General features: G+C 51.9%; 7 protein-coding genes across 7 annotated transcripts in view; 3 read left to right on the forward strand and 4 right to left on the reverse strand.

Moving 5' to 3' along the window:
- PpBr36_04521 (uncharacterized protein) overlaps positions 1–580 on the reverse strand; it is a gene marked incomplete at both ends in the record, with an annotated part of 3,109 nt that extends 2,529 nt beyond the window's left edge. The window contains one exon of the mRNA XM_029891680.1: positions 20–580. Within this exon, the coding sequence (XP_029749069.1) occupies positions 20–580 (561 nt within the window). The remainder of the gene's footprint in view (positions 1–19) is intronic.
- Positions 581–1,742: 1,162 nt separating this feature from the next.
- Positions 1,743–3,682, forward strand: PpBr36_04522 (uncharacterized protein; the record flags this gene model as incomplete). The annotated part of the gene is made up of 2 exons (XM_029891681.1): positions 1,743–2,768; positions 2,855–3,682. The coding sequence occupies 2 exons, from the start codon at positions 1,743–1,745 to the stop codon at positions 3,680–3,682; spliced, it is 1,854 nt and encodes a 617-aa protein (XP_029749072.1).
- Positions 3,683–4,149: 467 nt separating this feature from the next.
- Positions 4,150–7,203, forward strand: PpBr36_04523 (uncharacterized protein; the record flags this gene model as incomplete). The annotated part of the gene is made up of 3 exons (XM_029891682.1): positions 4,150–4,521; positions 4,661–5,281; positions 5,818–7,203. 3 exons carry the CDS (start codon positions 4,150–4,152, stop codon positions 7,201–7,203), a joined length of 2,379 nt encoding a protein of 792 aa, XP_029749071.1.
- A 602-nt stretch (positions 7,204–7,805) lies between these two features.
- On the reverse strand, positions 7,806–10,431 carry PpBr36_04524 (uncharacterized protein; the record flags this gene model as incomplete). Its single annotated transcript, XM_029891683.1, has 3 exons — positions 7,806–8,066; positions 8,134–10,097; positions 10,185–10,431. 3 exons carry the CDS (start codon positions 10,429–10,431, stop codon positions 7,806–7,808), a joined length of 2,472 nt encoding a protein of 823 aa, XP_029749066.1.
- A 1,233-nt stretch (positions 10,432–11,664) lies between these two features.
- PpBr36_04525 (uncharacterized protein) lies at positions 11,665–12,546 on the reverse strand (the record flags this gene model as incomplete). Its single annotated transcript, XM_029891684.1, has 2 exons — positions 11,665–12,119; positions 12,207–12,546. The coding sequence occupies 2 exons, from the start codon at positions 12,544–12,546 to the stop codon at positions 11,665–11,667; spliced, it is 795 nt and encodes a 264-aa protein (XP_029749065.1).
- A 415-nt stretch (positions 12,547–12,961) lies between these two features.
- PpBr36_04526 (uncharacterized protein) lies at positions 12,962–14,227 on the reverse strand (the record flags this gene model as incomplete). The annotated part of the gene is made up of 3 exons (XM_029891685.1): positions 12,962–13,692; positions 13,802–13,979; positions 14,069–14,227. 3 exons carry the CDS (start codon positions 14,225–14,227, stop codon positions 12,962–12,964), a joined length of 1,068 nt encoding a protein of 355 aa, XP_029749068.1.
- A 739-nt stretch (positions 14,228–14,966) lies between these two features.
- On the forward strand, positions 14,967–16,775 carry PpBr36_04527 (uncharacterized protein; the record flags this gene model as incomplete). Its single annotated transcript, XM_029891686.1, has 5 exons — positions 14,967–15,041; positions 15,121–15,604; positions 15,694–15,843; positions 15,921–16,376; positions 16,459–16,775. 5 exons carry the CDS (start codon positions 14,967–14,969, stop codon positions 16,773–16,775), a joined length of 1,482 nt encoding a protein of 493 aa, XP_029749067.1.
- Between the last annotated feature and the right edge of the window lie 55 nt (positions 16,776–16,830).

The following is a 16,830-nucleotide window of genomic DNA, read 5'->3' on the forward strand; positions in this document are numbered from 1 at the left end:
AAAAAAAAAAAAAACCTACCCGGGACCAGTCCCAGGACGAGTTCATGACGTCCAGTTGCTCCTTCATCCTGGCTATATTGGACTTGGTCCATACAGCCGGATCAATACCTCTCTCAATGGCAGCGTTTTCAGCGGGAAGGCCAAAGGCGTCCCAGCCCATGGGCAACATAACCTTTTTCCCCTGAAGGGTGCGAAAGCGAGCTATAACATCTGCTATGGTATACACCCTGAGATGGCCCAGGTGGAGATAGCCAGACGGGTATGGGAACATGGGCAAGACATAAGTGTCCGGCTCAGGTTGCGTAGAACCCGAGTCCTGTGCAGGACTTGAACCTGCAGTACGGACTCCACTTTTCTCGAAAGCCCATCTTTCTCTCCATTTGCGGTCGAGTGCCGGCAAGTCTAGTCGCTTGTGGTCCGAATAAGCCCGGCGCAGAACTATACGGTCAACAAAGCCTGCCGGTGCTCGTCCGAGGACGAGTGGCCGAGAACCTGCATGATGATAGCGTGGTAGACTTTGCCCATTGGTCCTGACGACAACTGGGAATCGACCGAGAAGTTTCCCAAAGGTCAAAGTCATCTTGAAACCATTCTGATTGTGAGCAAGTCAAAATGCTGCTCCGAGATTTTTCTTTTGCTTCCTTTTTTGAACGAGCTGGCTCAAACGAGTCACTAGACGGAGACGTGGGGGGTTTCTCTGTATTTATGTGGCTGCCTGGAAGAGTTGGTTCTTTGGAATGGTTGATGTCAATTTTCTGTTTCTCTTTTAATACACCACATTAAAAGTCGCGTAAAGGCTTGCAGGCAGGCCACTATACCACAGTAAACACGTGCGCTGCGCGACCCGAGCCACCCCTGTACTTCAGGGACAACCACTAACTCGCTCAGAGGGTTGGGATGCACAGATTGGAAATGGATCCGTACCCAATATTTAAATGATCTTTAGTCTCCTGACAGCCAAGCCTTGAGCCGCAAAGCTTGAAGTGAGGGCCCTTTTGCACAGAGTAAAATTACTTGAGATCACTGGCAAATATTCCGACCAACAATTCTCATACTGATTCATTGGCTCCGCGCCAAAATATTCCGTCATCCCAATGGATGAAGAGTTGTTTCTGGTTTTACCACCTCCCAACGTCAACTCTTGGCTCTATGCTGTGGCGCTGATCCACCCAGTTCCAACAGGGGGTTGCGGCAGGTAATTGAGTGCCGGGGCGTTACTCGAAATTCAACAAAGATCCAAATACTGAATGGAATGCACACATTCTACATTCGGAAATACCTCTTGTTTTCCCTTCAAAGCCTGGGCTCCAGATTCTTTTTCATTGTATTGATCAATTGGTTGCCCTTGAGGCCGGGCTCATAATAGGTTATTGTAATCAATTCACTTGCTGAGTATTATTTTCAGATCTGCAAGCTTCGCAGCGACTCGGACGCTTTCGTCAGTGCTGTAATTATTACGTCCACCGGGACTGTACTGTTGCAGACACGACACGGCCTTTTTGCTTCATGTTGCCAGGTTCAACCAACAAAACCATCGACCAGTCCCGACACTGGACATGGTCAAGCCACCCATAACTTGCTGTCGATCCTGTCTAGCAACGCTCTAAATTAGCAGTTGATTTCTCCCCGCGCTTCAAGTTACTTTTAACAACATCTCTTTATTTTTCGCAATTCAATTTAATTAACCACGCAAATCGGCTTTCTTTGGGGGCGGCCGACGTCCCCCAAGACCTCCCGCTGCGATGCCGCCTCTGTACTCCAGGGGACAGGCGCAGGCCCGCGACTCCCTCGAACTCGCCTCTTTAGCCAGCTCCAGCCAGCTTGGCGAGGACACCGCCGATACCGATTCTCGACCTAGCATATCCTCCTCCCGCAAAGCCTCACTCGAGCGCGATGACCCTCTCGACTCGCAGAACCCCGCCGCCTTGGGCGGTCGTCCGAACCGCCATGACCGCTCATTCTCCGTTTCGTCGGGCTTCGACCTTGCTGCAAACCTCTTCCCCCTCTCCTCCACGGCTGGCGGCTCAGGATACGCTCCATTAGGCGCCACCACAGCCCCCGGCCAGCCTGGCGCCGCTGGACTGGGCGGCAGCTCGCTCGAGAAACACAAGACGCTTACATACCTGAATGGACTCTCGCTTATTGTCGGTCTGATCATCGGCTCTGGCATCTTCTCGTCGCCCAGCCAGGTCAACGCAAATGTGGGCTCGCCTGGCGCATCCCTCATTGTGTGGGTGTTAGCGGGCGTGCTAGCGTGGACGGGAGCTGCCAGCTACGCGGAGCTTGGCGGTGCCATCCCCCTCAATGGCGGGCCGCAGGTCTACCTCGCCAAGATCATGGGGGAACTTTCCGGGTTTTTGTTTGCCTGGGTCGCAGTGCTGGTGCTCAAGCCCGGCAGCGCTGCCATCGTGTCCATCATCATGGGCGAGTATCTGGTGCGAGCGTTTATTGGCGCCGAGGCGGAGACCATCAACCCATGGGTCAACAAGTCCGTCGCACTTGTCGGCCTTTTCATTGTTACGTTCCTCAACTGTGTGTCGACGCGGCTGGGGATGCGATTAAACGATTTGCTCATGTTCTTGAAGTTCATTGCCCTGGTTGGCGTCACCATCACTGGCATTGTGGTCGCAACGACGGGCTTGACATATTCAGGAGAGCCGAACATGGATTGGAAGAATCGCGCATGGTTCGAGGGCACCAAAGCAGACACGGCAGGATGGGCCGTGGCTCTGTATGCTGGTCTGTGGGCCTATGATGGGTGGGATAATGTTAGTTACGACCGTTCGATCGCGGCTCTCCATGTCCGAGTACATGTAAAATACGTGCTAACCTCCTCGTTTTATGATTGATGCAGACCAACTATGTAGTTGGAGAATTCCGCAATCCTACGAAAGACCTTCCCAGGGTCATACACACAGCGATGCCGCTGGTGATTGTTTCTTACGTTCTCGCCAACGTGTCGTACTTCTTGGTTCTCCCGCTTGCGACGATCAACTCCAGCAACACAGTTGCCGTTATGTTCGGCGCCAAAGTCTTTGGTCCGATTGGGTCGCTGGTCCTGGCGCTCATCGTGAGTGCATCCTGCTTTGGCTCGCTCAACAGCTCGACCTTCACCAGCAGCCGTCTGGTTTATGTAGCTGGCCGGGAAGGGTATTTCCCATCGTTTCTAGGCAGGATTGGAATAGGCAGCACGGGCGACCCGACATCCATTACGACCACCAGGACGAGAAACTGGTTCAGCAAGATGCTGGCTAGGCTGGTTGCCGACGAGGACACTGGCCTGTTCTTCACTCCAGTGTGGGCTCTCATTGCCAACGCGCTTCTAACTGCAGCATATGTGGTCGTGGGCGAGTTCGGCACTCTGGTGACGTTCTACGGCGTGGCGGGGTACACGTTCTACTTCCTGACGGTGCTTGGGCTGATCATCCTACGGGTCAAGGAGCCGCAATTGGAACGGCCATACAAGGCCTGGATCACGACGCCAGTCATTTTCTGCTGTGTCAGTTTGTTCTTGCTCAGCAGAGCAGTCTTTGCACAGCCCCTGCAGACCCTGATTGTGGTGGCGTTTGTGGTAGCAGGCATACCAGTGTATTTTTTGCGCATCAGGGGCAGAGATAAGGTGACCAAGAGGGAAGCCCCGGGAGAGTCACGCTGGAAGTTTTGGAAACGATGGTCAAAGTGATGGATGTCACGTGAAAAAAAAAGGATATACCCATTTTCAGACGGCAGTAGCATGATTAGTTCTGGGCCTTACTTGTACAGATGACGAGGATAGACATTACCCGGGCTGAAGCCGTGGCTGCTGGATCGAGCTATGTGGATGGATATATAATGAAAAGAACTTTAGATGTGTAACTACTGCTAACTGTTACGGGCTGCTATGAATCCAATGACAGTGATTAGCGCCCATGAATGAGCCAGGGGCAAATTATGTGTGATTGGCTCAAGTCTGACACTAACAGGGCGTATGTAATCCCCACAAATCCACTGTCGCGCCTTCGAATTGAATAAGCCGCAACGCAACACAAACACACCTCTCTCGTTTACTCACAAAACATTACAAGACAGAGACTTTTTGATTTCCGAGTCGCCTCAACAGAAAACTTCATTTTACTTGCTACTCTCAATTTTCTGCTTTAGTATTCAGTCATGTCACAATATCTTCTTGCAGCACTGAAAAGGGCATCGCCCAGTCTCGTGGGTGCCACAGCAAGAAAATGCAGATGGGTATCGTCATCGTCGTCACCGTCATCAATATCATCGTCCCGCAAGCCTGCGTTTCCAACCATTGAATCATGCCCTCCGCCAACATGTTCTTGCCAACCAACACCGAACATGGCAGAGGGGTTTGAGATTGATCACGGGACGAAGCTCAATGGCCTTATGCCGGCGTATCAGCAGCACGTGCTGGTCTGCACTGGTAAGGACGACTGGGCGTCCAAGATTGAGGATGAAGACGGCGGCGACAATCTAGCGGCCGATCTGCGAGGCTTCTTTGGTCGCGGTGGGAGTCTGAGCGATGTGAGTTTGACAATGAGCGACCGCTCTACGGAAAAACAAAGTGGGGGCCTGGCTTCAGAAATCAAAAACACATGTGGCAGGAGTGAAACGCTGACGGTAAGTCTTTGATATGTCACCTTCCCCCGTGGTGGTCTGGCAGCCTTATCATAACGTTTCCGTGCTCAACGCATCTTTCCCGTCGTCTGGGAGGGCGGGAACATCCGTTTTCCTGCTGCCCGACTTCAAGCTTGTGCCATCAGTAGAGAGGGGTTCCTCATCTGAGCAGCTCGAGGGTCTGGCAAAGGGGTACCTGCTGCCGGAGAAGCTTCACAATGCACATGATGCAATGTCCGCAGAACACCGTGAGAAGCTCGTTCGGAAACCAGAGCTCCAGAGGCTTGTCGGGGATGTTCGAGATTTCGATGAGATCCTTGTGCTCATTTGTGGCCATGGAGGTCGGGACCAGCGTTGCGGTATCTACGGCCCACTTCTGAGGACCGAGTTCGAGAGAGCTCTGTCACAACTTGGTGTCGATGTGCTTACCGGTCCAGTGGATAGAGTGAGTCATGACGGTGTTAACAAGAAGCCATCGTCAAGGGTCGGACTGATCAGTCACATTGGCGGCCACAAGTTTGCTGGCAATGTGATCATCTACCTTCCACCTAGCTTGCAAACTGAGGAGGGACTGCCGCATCCGCTAGCAGGTCATGGTATCTGGTATGGAAGAGTTGAGCCTAGGCATGTGGAGGGAATCATCCGGGAGACGGTTAGGAAGGGTAACGTAATCAAGGATCATTTCCGAGGCGGTATCACACCCTCTCGAGAGATCCTACGCATCTAGTGTAATTATATAGGACTCTTGTCTGTAATATTAGCCTTGCAACTAGGAAGAGCCTAGAATCTTTTTTTTTCTTTTTTTTTGGAACATTATAGGTGCAAAAGCCTGATCCCTACCCTGCACCAATTCTACTGCAAATTTACACACATTGTTCACACTGTCTGACGCACGGTCGATGCCTTTCCACTTTGCGATTTCTCTCGTCAGTGCACGTCCAACGGCAAATCAAAGAGACGAATCTGAGGTGGTACGTGACAGTTTTTGATCTTGCATCTTGGATATTTGGTTGAATTTTCTGGCCTGATTCTAACATGAGCCGGAACTTTCCAAGATGCATGCGCGCAGTCGCGTCGCATAGCCGACGTGCTCTGGACAAAAGATTAAGCTCCAAAGCGTGTCCTCTCTATCGGTCTTTGCCATGGCTTGAGAACTGCCATAAGCAGTCTGCAGGTCCCTCAAATCATCATCTACACTGGCAGTCCCGCTCATATTCATCCTCCGGTATACCCTCAAACCCTGACAAGGAGGCCCAGCCAAATGATGATGCAGATGCAACATCACCGAACCAACCACCCGTGGAAACCAAGGCCGCTGCTGAGCGAACTGCAAACTCACAACCACCTCCTACTCCTCCACCACCAGAAGTGGAACCCATCTCATGGCTGCAGATAGTACTGGCCACGTTGGGCGTAGGCGGCACCCTCACCTGTTTCTACTACTGGGCAAAGCAGCAATGCGGACCACTGTCCATACCCCAGTACCTCTTCACGGGCAGGGAGCTTAATACGACGACATTTGTCCCCTTCACCGTCGTGTCCAAGGAGCCCCTGACCGACAACAGTTTCATCATCACCCTCCGCCCTCGCCGCCGGCACGTCCGCACCGTCGCCTCGCCCTGGCGCGGCCCGACTCTGGCCTGGCTGGCATCCCTGTCTCCCTGGCGCGGCGCCGGCGAGGGCCGGCTCTTCGATCTGCAGCTGCGCGAGCACAGCCACTTTGACGTCTACGAGCGCGCCTGGCGCCACGGCCTCTGGGCCGTCGAGGTGAAGCAGCCGCAGCTGCAGATCGTGCGCGAGTACACGCCGCTGCCGCCCCACTGGGCAGACGCTGAGGACCAGCGCGAGGCCCAGCGCGCCGCCGGCGAGATCAGGCTCTACGTCCGCAACGTCGGCGAGGTTTCCAACTACCTGGCCCGCAAGCGGCCCGGATCCATCGTGGAGCTGCGCGGGCCGTATCTGGGCTTCGACGTCGCCGAGCGCCTCGGCGATGCTGCCGACAAGCAGGTAGTCTTCCTGGCAGGCGGCACGGGCATCGCGCCCGCCATGCAGGTCGCTCACAGGTTGCTGGACGGGGATGAATATGCCGACAAGGACAAACCTTTCGCGAAGCCCGAGGTGCAGATAACCTGGGCGAACCGCCTCAAGGCCGACACGGCACAGACGTCTTCCATCATGCGCCAGCTCGCCGGCATGAGGCAGCGGCACGGGAAGAAGCTGGGCCTGCAGTGCGTGGTGGACGAGGAGAAGAAGTTCATCGACGAGGGCATCGTAGGCAAGGCCATCTCTGCGAGGAAGCCGGGGCCGCCTCAGGATGGCGAGGCATGCCCCTATCACTCCAGCCTGTTGCTCCAGCACACGACGACCGACTCGCCGGTTGGTGAGGGCCCTGGTTGTCGGTGCGAGGGCCCATCCAAAGGTCGGAACCTGTTGTTCGTCTCCGGGCCTGACGGTTTCATCAACCATTTGGCTGGAGAGAAGCTCTGGCGTGATGGCATGCTGCTGCAGGGTCCGGTCGGTGGGTTGTTGGCAAAAATAAAGAACAAATACCCGGACCAGTTCAAAGACTGGCTCGTTCTGAAGCTGTAAAAGACTGTGTTTGTAGTTCATATCATATGTATAATTCTGTAAACATATTGTTCCTTGAAAGCCTTCTTAACCTTCACATACAAACAATCCCAAGGCGCAGGACTCGAGCAACTATTCCAACATTAGCACGTAGTGGTTCTCGAAACTTACAAAAAAAAAAATAAAAAAAAAAAAAATAAAAAAAAAAAAACATAAAAAAACATAAAAAATAAATAAATAAAAAAACGGTCGGTGATCACGACAAAGTGCCACAACAGGCCCAGAGACCCGGACGCTTTGTTCTTCGACGCTGAGGTTTACCGCTGATAACCAGGCGCTGAACAAACCGGATTTTTGAGGAGATATGCACTTGAAAACGTGTTGTGAAAAGCTTCGCAGCAGATGTCACCCTTAGCACGTGCTAATGGCAGTGAACTGCTAGTAAATTTTACATCTAGCATAGAATGAGTTCCAAGTCTTTGCCAAACTCTCTCGATTGATTTTTCATCGTTTCCCCATCATTTTCTCATGACCCAGGCAGATGCAGAAGTATCCTTCACTTCCAGGGGTATATTTATCGTTCATTTGCCAATCCCACTTGTCCTCCTCGATATTTCTCTGGTTCAAAGCTCGTCCTTCTCAGGGGCCTTTGGAGGAGCGGCACCCTCGCTCAAGTCATCCATGGTCATAATCTTCACCACCAGGCTGGTCCAGCCCGTAAAGTGCTGCGTTCGCTGCCCCTTGCCAGTCTCAGGGTTGTACTGTTCCCAGGCGAAGCCCGTCTCCTCCCAGCTCTTGTAGACTGTATCAATGAGGTTGATTCGAAGTTTGGTGTACAAATCCTTGGCCTTTTGCTTGTAGGGGCCATCCTGAGTAGCAACATTCTGCATTGGTCAAACTGTTAGTCGAGCTTGCCAAACGCCAAGGAGGTGAACAAAGAGGTCCTCTTACCTTGAGCTGTACCAAAGTGAGATAGTTGATGTTGATCCAAATTGGGCTTCTCCAGTAGTTCTCAGCCGTGCCGTAAAACTCGTTCTTCAAGCTCAGACTGCGAATACCATGAGGGCTGAAGAGCTCTTCCTCATCACCTATCAGATCCAAGGTCTTCCCTAGTTTCGGGCTGTCAGGCTTGAGGAGACCGGTTATGAACGGAAACAAAGAGATGTAGCCCTTATGGCACACCAGCTGGTGCTCCTCAAAAGCGTCAATGGTTGCGTCACAGTAGCATCCATCCTTCTCGGACCAGTGCAGGTCATCTAGGTTGCGCTCAATGGCGTCCAAGTTCTTCTGAAACTCAGCGACCTCTTCGTGCATTCCCAACGCATCGGCAATGTTGAGAAGAGATTTGGTCATGAGACCCATCCAAGACATGAGATCGACGTGCAGCTCGCCAGGGTGAGGGGGCTGAGGGCGAGGGTAGTCGTCCAGACCGCTGGTGAGAACATGTTGGACTGTTCGACCGCGCCACCTGTAGGCCTCCCGCTTGGAAAACGCCTCGCGGTCGTACGACTTGATATCTCCCTTCTGGGTCTTACGGAACCAGTCATACTGTCTACGCAGTAGCGGGTACAAGTTGCGCAGGAACTCAGTGCCTATGACGGGGTTCTCAATGTGCGCGTTGGCAACCGACGCTCCCTGAGAGAGCTGCTCTTTGTGCGCAGGCATGCTGCCGTTCGACTTGCGCAGCCTCTCGACGAATGTGTCTATGATAAAGAACAAAGTCGGCGGGTTTGCGTAGTGAGGGTATTGTACCTGAAATTCGGCGGGAACCTTGCTGCGAGCTTCGGCCCCCAGGATCTGCTCTCTTGCAATCCATCCATCATCATCCATCAAATTGAACCAGCTCTTGACGATCTCCAAAGTGAGATCCATATCCCAGTCGGCAATAGGGATCAGATGGAAGCCTTCATCCCACAAGAAACCACGAGGGAAGAAAGGCCGGGATGGAATGCTGGTAAACAGCTCACTAGGACCCTCCATACCCTCTTGCTTGCGAGCTCTGGCCTGGGCAGTCTCTTCCCAGAAGCCTTCGTTCTCCTCTTCATACTCGGGAGCGTAGGAGCGGTCGACCACAGAATCTCCGTAAAAGTAGCCTATACCACCAATGAGGTTCGAAAACATGCTACGGCCAAACTTCTTGTACTTGTCCGCCGTGAATGGCGCCTTTAGGTTGAAAACATCAGAGAACCGCTCGCCAAATGCCTCGGTAGTGGAACGGATCTCCCGAGTAACATCGTCGCTGCTGAGCTCTTTCCCAGCCGATGCGCTGTTGAAGATGACATCAAACTCAAACGGCCCTTCGAATATCTTCTGGATGATGTGGACGTTGCCGCCACCAGGCTTGTGCGGGAGAGCGTATACGTCACAGGGCGGTGGCGCGTCCTCGTCCGCGAAGCGCGATTGAATATTGTCAATGTGCTCCTTGAGCTGACGGAAGATGACGGGCTTTGCCTGCCAGAGCGCTTCCTCGGGAACGCTGGTTGACTGAACGGACGTCTTTTTAAGATCGCGCTCCTTTCCAAGCCTCTCGTCTCCGTCGGGATGGTTGCCAGTTCCTTTGGTGACCGAAATTTTGTAGTCGCCCAGGAACTCAGAGTTTCCTACGAGGGCAAGGTCTTCGGGGAAACCATTATCGTCGCCGGAGCCCACGGTCTCGAGACTTCCCAGGCCCTCCTGTGTGATGTACAGCCAGACGCCTGTCTTGAGGTCCTTGGCCGCGTCTGGTCGCAGTTCTCCCTTGATCCTTGCCGCCCAGCTGCCACCATTTGCACCACCGGGGATTTTGACAAAGGACGTGCTAATGTCAATTTGGTTTTGAGCATCATGGATGGTTTGTACGCCTCCTCTCCTAGTGTCGTACTCGTCCCAGCCATAACCGGCCATTCCCTCGTTCTGCTCGCAGGTATACCTTATGTCTGCATGGAGAAGAAGTTTATGAGAAAACTGTCAGAGCTGGTTTGGTCTATCGTTTGTTTAGTATACCGGCGGGCCTCTCAACTCACGATGCTGGACCTCATTGTAGTTGTCGAGCTTCGCCCATAGCAAGCCCAGATTCAGAGACTTGGGCGTCCGTGAGCGGACTCCGAAATAAAGATTTGGCTTGTAAGGTCCCCATAATAAAGTATCGTTGTTCAGGCGCGCAACCTCGGTGTTCAGGATGGACTCGTCCTCTGCGACGACAGCGCCGAACAAGCTTCCCAGCAGGACGGACGTGACCAGGAAGTCCTTCAATTGGCGCTTAAAGGTCATGACGACCAGCTAGAAAGCGAAGAGCTTGTCTTCGCGTACCTGTGGACCAGCCTGGGTTTCAATATCGTGGTGAAAGCCTGTCGGGAGTTTGATTTTGCAACTTGCAGGAAGCTTCAATCCAAGCTTGCATCTGCAGCTACGAGGTTCCAACAGCAATCAGTTATGACCACGTTTGGTGACAGCGATCTGAGAGGAGCTACGTAACACCACTAGCATTTGTGGAACATCGGCGGTAGAGGGGCGATGGTAGGTTGGTCCAGGGTCGGACATGGGTATAGCTCCCTGCAGGTGGGGGCTCAACGCCGGCTTCTCCCTCCCCCTTACATGGCGGGGTGACGGGATTGAGGTTGTTGTGCTAATCATGGTTGATGGATTGCCCAGCAGCTGGTTGTTTTCATAGATTTGGAATACGCTTAGGAATCAGAGCTTTGGGTTTTTTTTTTTTTTTTTTTTTTTTTTTTTTTTTTTTTGTAAACAACATGTCGTGCAAAGAACTGCAAACGGTGATAACCTCTCATTGTTAGGTAGGCAGGTAAGGTACTATACCTAGGTACGGGGTACGGTATAAACAGGTAGGTAGAATCGGATATTTTCTAAGCTCCCAGTTCAAGTACCACACTAAAGCTGAAAATGGTTTGGCGCGAGTCTATTCCTTGCCCATTTATTATTTCTTCATAACGGGTTACGAAAGAAATAGATGTGCTTGCATCTACACTATAATTCGCCAAGGCTGAGAAGAATTTGGAACTCGCCATTTGTCTCTGTTGCTTGGGCGTAACCTACTAGATAGCAAATCTCCTGGTCCTTTCAAAGGTAGGATGACAAGACTCTATGTATTTACAGACAGACATGTAGTCTGTTCTCCATCGCGAAAGATGAAAAGGGGAGCACGTGCATGCTTTTTTTCTTTCTTTTTTGTTTAAGCAGCGCATGATAAGCATCTGCCGGCATGACCATACTCACCAATAGTAGGTGCATATTGACAATCAAAATATTTCAGAGGGTTCGGATCGAAACTCACAGCAGATTCGTCTAGTTTCTGCAGGATTCAGGAGCTCTTTGGGAAAAGGAGCGACTTTTCAAGCTAGAAAAAAGAATGGTTTGGATTGAGCTAAAGGTCGCAACCAGGGTTGTCAAGAGAAATATCAAGGCATACATACATTCGCAGAGAGCTGATGCACCCCAAGGTAGTAGTTTTCATCAACGTTTCGTCGCAAGACCCTGCTCAGACTCCTACCGAGTCGGGCTCAATGGCCTGTTAAATCCTCCAGCACGGTTCATGTACTGACGGTACTCGGTCTTTTTCTCTTTGCGGACTGCGCCGACATTGTTGCCCAGAATTTTGGTATTCTTTGTCGTACCGAAGCCACCGAAGCCCATCATGGCTTGCATCGCAGCAACATCATCGTCTTGCGCAACTTCGACGTCGTCATCGTCATCATCGACGTTTTGCCCCATGGGTGTGTCGATTTGACCCAAATTCTTGTCGTCTCGATCCCGGCCGCGTTTTCCCTCATCGTATTGGCTGCCTACTTTGACGGACATGGCTGCGCCCGACCGCTCGGGGCCTCCCCTAGTCCTAGTGGGGAGATCAGTCTCTCGATCGTTACGCCTGTCTCGTCCTGGGCTTGTGCTGCGGCGTCGCGGCGATGCTGAACGCCGGCTATCTCTGTCGCGCCGGTCATGATCTGGAGAAGTGTCAGCTATGAAAAATTCACCAAGAAAGCATCCCAGAACAAAGAGCGCCATCAGCATGTGGCGGTTGGAAATCTTACCTCTGTTATACCCGCGCTCCCTGTCGGCCGGGTTACGCTCCTCAGCACGTCGCCGATCACCGCGGTTATCATCCTGTAGTCTCCGGGGCCTTTCCCTGGTTTCCCGGTCACGCGACCTATCGCGATCATCCCGTCGGCGGTCGCGATGGCTGTCTCCGCGATCTGCAGATCTCGAACGCGAGCGATGCCGCCGACTCCTATTGTCGCGGTCGTCGTCTCTCCTGCGATAATCATCGCCGCGGTCTCGTCTGTCCCTCCGTCCATCGGACTCGTGACGGCTCCGGAATCCGCCGCTGTTTTCTCTGCCGTCGTCGCGACGGGGTCTCCTATCTCCGGCCATGACACGATTAGGACGTGGTTATACTCGGTTTACGCGTGTTCGTAGTGATCGGGTTGTTTTGGGCAAGCGAGAAAGAGGTTCGCGCGGTGTGCTATCGGCTTGATAATGGTTGATTGATAGTTGAAGTTGTAGTTGCGGCGACCTTGTTGCAGATGCAGGTCGGGAGCGTCGCGCATCATAATCCTTAATCCTGGAAACTTCCCGAAGACAATCACGTGGGATTTGTCAAAATATGGGTTAGGGTTCAGCCTGAAGGTGCAACCAGCATGCCAGCAAGAAATCAAGCTGCCATCTCCATGCCTGTAGACGCCATATGAAAGCATAGCTCAAGTAAAGTAGCCTGGGTTCCATATTCTTACACTCAAAACTTGGCCAAATGACTTTAATTTGATTGAGTATCTCGTATCTCATGTTGTCATATTTCATCCTCCTCATCATCGAAATCATCCTCTCTGCCCATTTCATATAGAATCCGGCCTCCTTCTCCACCACCAATATCAGTCTGGGCATCAAAGTAGGGAAGCACTATACCGTCCCTGTCCTGACGTTGCTTCTCAGTCAAGCCAAGGTTGAAAGTAGTCTCCATATCCTCCTCGGTACCGGTAGGATTAGAACCGTTTGCCTCTCCTGCAGTTGGATTGGCAAACGCCGGGTGATCCGATAGTAGGTTGACACTAGCCAAGGCATTTGTGCCTTCTCGAGAAGCATTTGCAGGAGGCACTAGCACAAACTTTTCAGATACGGCACGGCCACTCCGTCGCCTCATCTCCATCTCAAGAACAATTCCACCACTTGAATCGCCCGCCATGGCTCCTTGCAGGCCGATCAAGACTCCCTCACGGCCCTCTCGTAGGCCCCACTCGGGTTCCTGCTCACTCCTGTTCCGTGCCTTGTTGATCTCTACGGCCTGGTAGAGATTCGAAACTCGGAACACTGCCGTAGCCAAATGGCGGAGCACAGTCAAGGGCTCCGGCTCGTACTCGTTCAAGGAGCCAGGGCCACTTTTGGGTAGCACCAGTGGCACGTCTGCATGGTAGACCCCAATGACCGAGGAAGCTGGTGTTACGATACTTGACAGGAACACGGCAAGTAACCGCGGCTCTGCCACTGCCAAAGCATTTAGTGAATCGATGATGACAAGTGTTTCTATGATGGATGGATGAGGGGTTAGTTTTTTTTTTTTTTTTTTTTTTTTTTTATATATATTACTAGCGTCTGGCCTGTATTTCAAAATACTAAATGTTGTATTACTCACTTGACGCTTCTGTAGCCTTGACCCCTGGTTGAGCAACTGTCTTGGGGTCTGGACAATGTGCTGCGATTTCATTCCTCAGAGCCTGGAGTGACTTTCTCCTAGCTTTGATGAAGATATCCACCTCGACTGGCTTTTTGAGAGTCGCAAAAGACACAAAAACTATCTTGGTTTTCGATAGCTACTTTGAGTGTGATTCCTCACGAGGTCAGCAACTTACTGCCATCCATTATGAGAAACACGATACTGCATGTTCATTCGGCAACAAACCTTGGCCCTAAGGGAGAATTCCCGGATCAAAGGCCAGGCGGTCTGGTCCAAAGAGTCGAGTACGAGTGTGAGGGGACTGGCGCCGTCCCGGAGATTCAACAGCTTTTGCACCAGCAAAAGGCTGTGAGAACGTCGGTGGGCACTTGTCGAAGGCGCCATGTCTCGAATTCAGGCAGACGAAGGAGGGCTAATTTTGATGCTAGATTGTATGAGATGGTATGCAGCACGTCTGGTATTCCTCCAAAATTGTCTTTCGTCATTGAGAATCTCTGCAATGATGCCGTCTCTCGTTTCAATTCGCTCACTGAGGAAAGTGTGGGTGTCAGTGGAGTGGGGGGCGTTGAAATACTGGAGTTTTACTGCCACACATCGTAGCGCAGGTTGAGTTTAGTAGGGTCCCCCTTTCGCCAACCTTGGGCACCTCAAGTCTGAAAAAAGACACAGATCAACCAACTATGGCTTACATTCTAATTACCCCCTCACATCTATTTTAAAGACCCAATTGACCGACTCTTCTTCATCGAGCTTTGCCACATTGCACAAGCATAATGACAATGCAACCCGATTCGACGTACCAGTCGCAGAAGATGGAGCGGCATGAGTTCATTTGAAGGAAGAGCTGCAATTCGGCGACAGCTAATCCGCCATCATCTGCCGGCTGCACCATCCTTCCGTACCTTCTCGCGTTTTCCATATTGCCATCACGATGGAAATCGAGAACACTATCCGGTGGCTCTGGGAGTCCGTCACAATCAAACTCAATCTATATAGCTGTTTTTGGCCAGCATTTAAGGGCGGTGGACCAATCGCTTTGGGTCTATCAAAGAGGATTATTAGAGTGTGTCTGTGGTTTGCCATACGAGAGTGCTTAATATGGCCATTGCATCGGAACCAGAAAATGCTGCCATCTTACATGCAGTTTTCTGACTGCATGTCTTCACTCGAGGATGCCGGTGGCTACCCTGCCCGAGATGTACATGTGTATATTATGATCCCTTGTTGGACTGCCCCCTGAAACCTGATGGATCATTTTCTTTATCCGCTTGCTTTAGTCTCGCTCTGAAAACCTCGTCGTTATCCTCTGCTGGAATCATCAGATGCTCAACTTCCGTGGCCCGCTGGCAAAATGCCTTTTAGGCACCGCCTTTGTGTTGTTGGCGGCCAGCTCTCCGGTTGAACTAGGGAGAAGAGCCCCTGCCATCGCAGCAACTTCTGATACACTCCATCTCCAGCGCCATGTACGTCACGGTGCACACCCGACATCTCGCATTGGCTTCAAGAGTCTTGAGGGTGTTGTGGACTACAAGTCACAGGACCGCAAGCCTGTCGTGGCAGATCTCAATGGCAACACCGACTTTGTCACGGCAGCAACACTGGCTGCTAGACAGGACGGAAACGAGCCTATCGGCGAGGGTGTTGGTCCTGCCATAAATGCGCACAGCCAAGTTGAATACATCACTCCTGTATCTTCTAATGGTGATACCTACAGCCTCATCATTGACACTGGAAGTAGCGACACTTGGTTTGTGCGTGAAGGTTGGTATTGAAGTTGATACATTTCACATCTCTAACAAAGACTTCGATCAAGTAACATGATTGAGCTGCTGATGACATGTCAACGGTAGGGTTCCAGTGTCTCGACTATCGGCAACAGCCAGTACCATATGAAGCATGCCAGTTTGGCCCTGCCTGGCAGGGAGACTTTCCTGGCGGCAAGATACCAAATAAGCAGTTCCAGGTCCGCTACGGATCCTCCAATGGCCCTTTTCTAACCGGTGAAATGGGCTATGCTGAGCAAGTCACCCTATCTAATCTGAAGAGCCGCATCACTGCTAAGATTTCTAACAACAAGCGAATAGCATCACTGTCGCCAACATCACGGTGGAAACACAGGAGATTGCCCACGCGACTTATGGCATGTGGTTCGGCGATGGCCTTACGAGCGGAATCTTGGGCCTCGGACTTCGAGGACTCACCGGGCTTTCTTCTGAAGATACATATGACCCCGTGGCAATCTCCATCAGCAAGCAGACTAGAGAGCCAATCTTCAGTCTTGCACTGCATCGCGACGAGTCCGAGTCCTTTATAGCCTTTGGAGGAGTACCGCCGCAGGTCAAAACCACCGGGCCTTGGGCGACGACCCCAATCCAGAAGCTTCAGCGTTCTGGCGGGGGAGACCCGGACTATTACTTCTACACTGTATTGTTGGACCAGATCCTGATGAACAACACTCGACTGAGCCTCCGCGCAGATAACCTGCCGGGGTTCATTGTTGATAGTGGGACTACGTTAAATTACTTCCCCTTCGGTGAGTCCTTGAAGAATGGCCCTCGCTCGGCGACGTTTCATGGTACACAATGAATTGACTGGTTATGGTGGAAACACGACAGAAATTGCTGTTGCCGTCAACAACCTGTTTGATCCTCCTGCCATACTCGACAGTAGCCAAGGAGCCTGGTTTGTTCCTTGCACCGGGACCACGGCGCCTTCTCTCGGCATCACTCTGGGCGGAACGACGCTCTGGACTGACTCCAGCAGTATGATTCTGCCCGAGGTCAAGAATGCAGAGGGTCTATGTGCGACTGGCATCTCGGCGACAGATGCGTTTCCGTACATTCTGGGAGACACATTCATGCAAAACATTGTCACAGTGTTTGACCTGAGCGACAAGATGGAGATCAGGTACGCGCAGAGAGATCTTGCTTGACTGAAGTACTTGCACTTTGTATCTGGTACAATCAGAATGGTATAGGCTTTACTAT

The sequence above is a fragment of the Pyricularia pennisetigena genome, chromosome 6 (assembly GCF_004337985.1).
Source record: "Pyricularia pennisetigena strain Br36 chromosome 6, whole genome shotgun sequence".
NCBI lineage: Eukaryota > Fungi > Ascomycota > Sordariomycetes > Magnaporthales > Pyriculariaceae > Pyricularia > Pyricularia pennisetigena.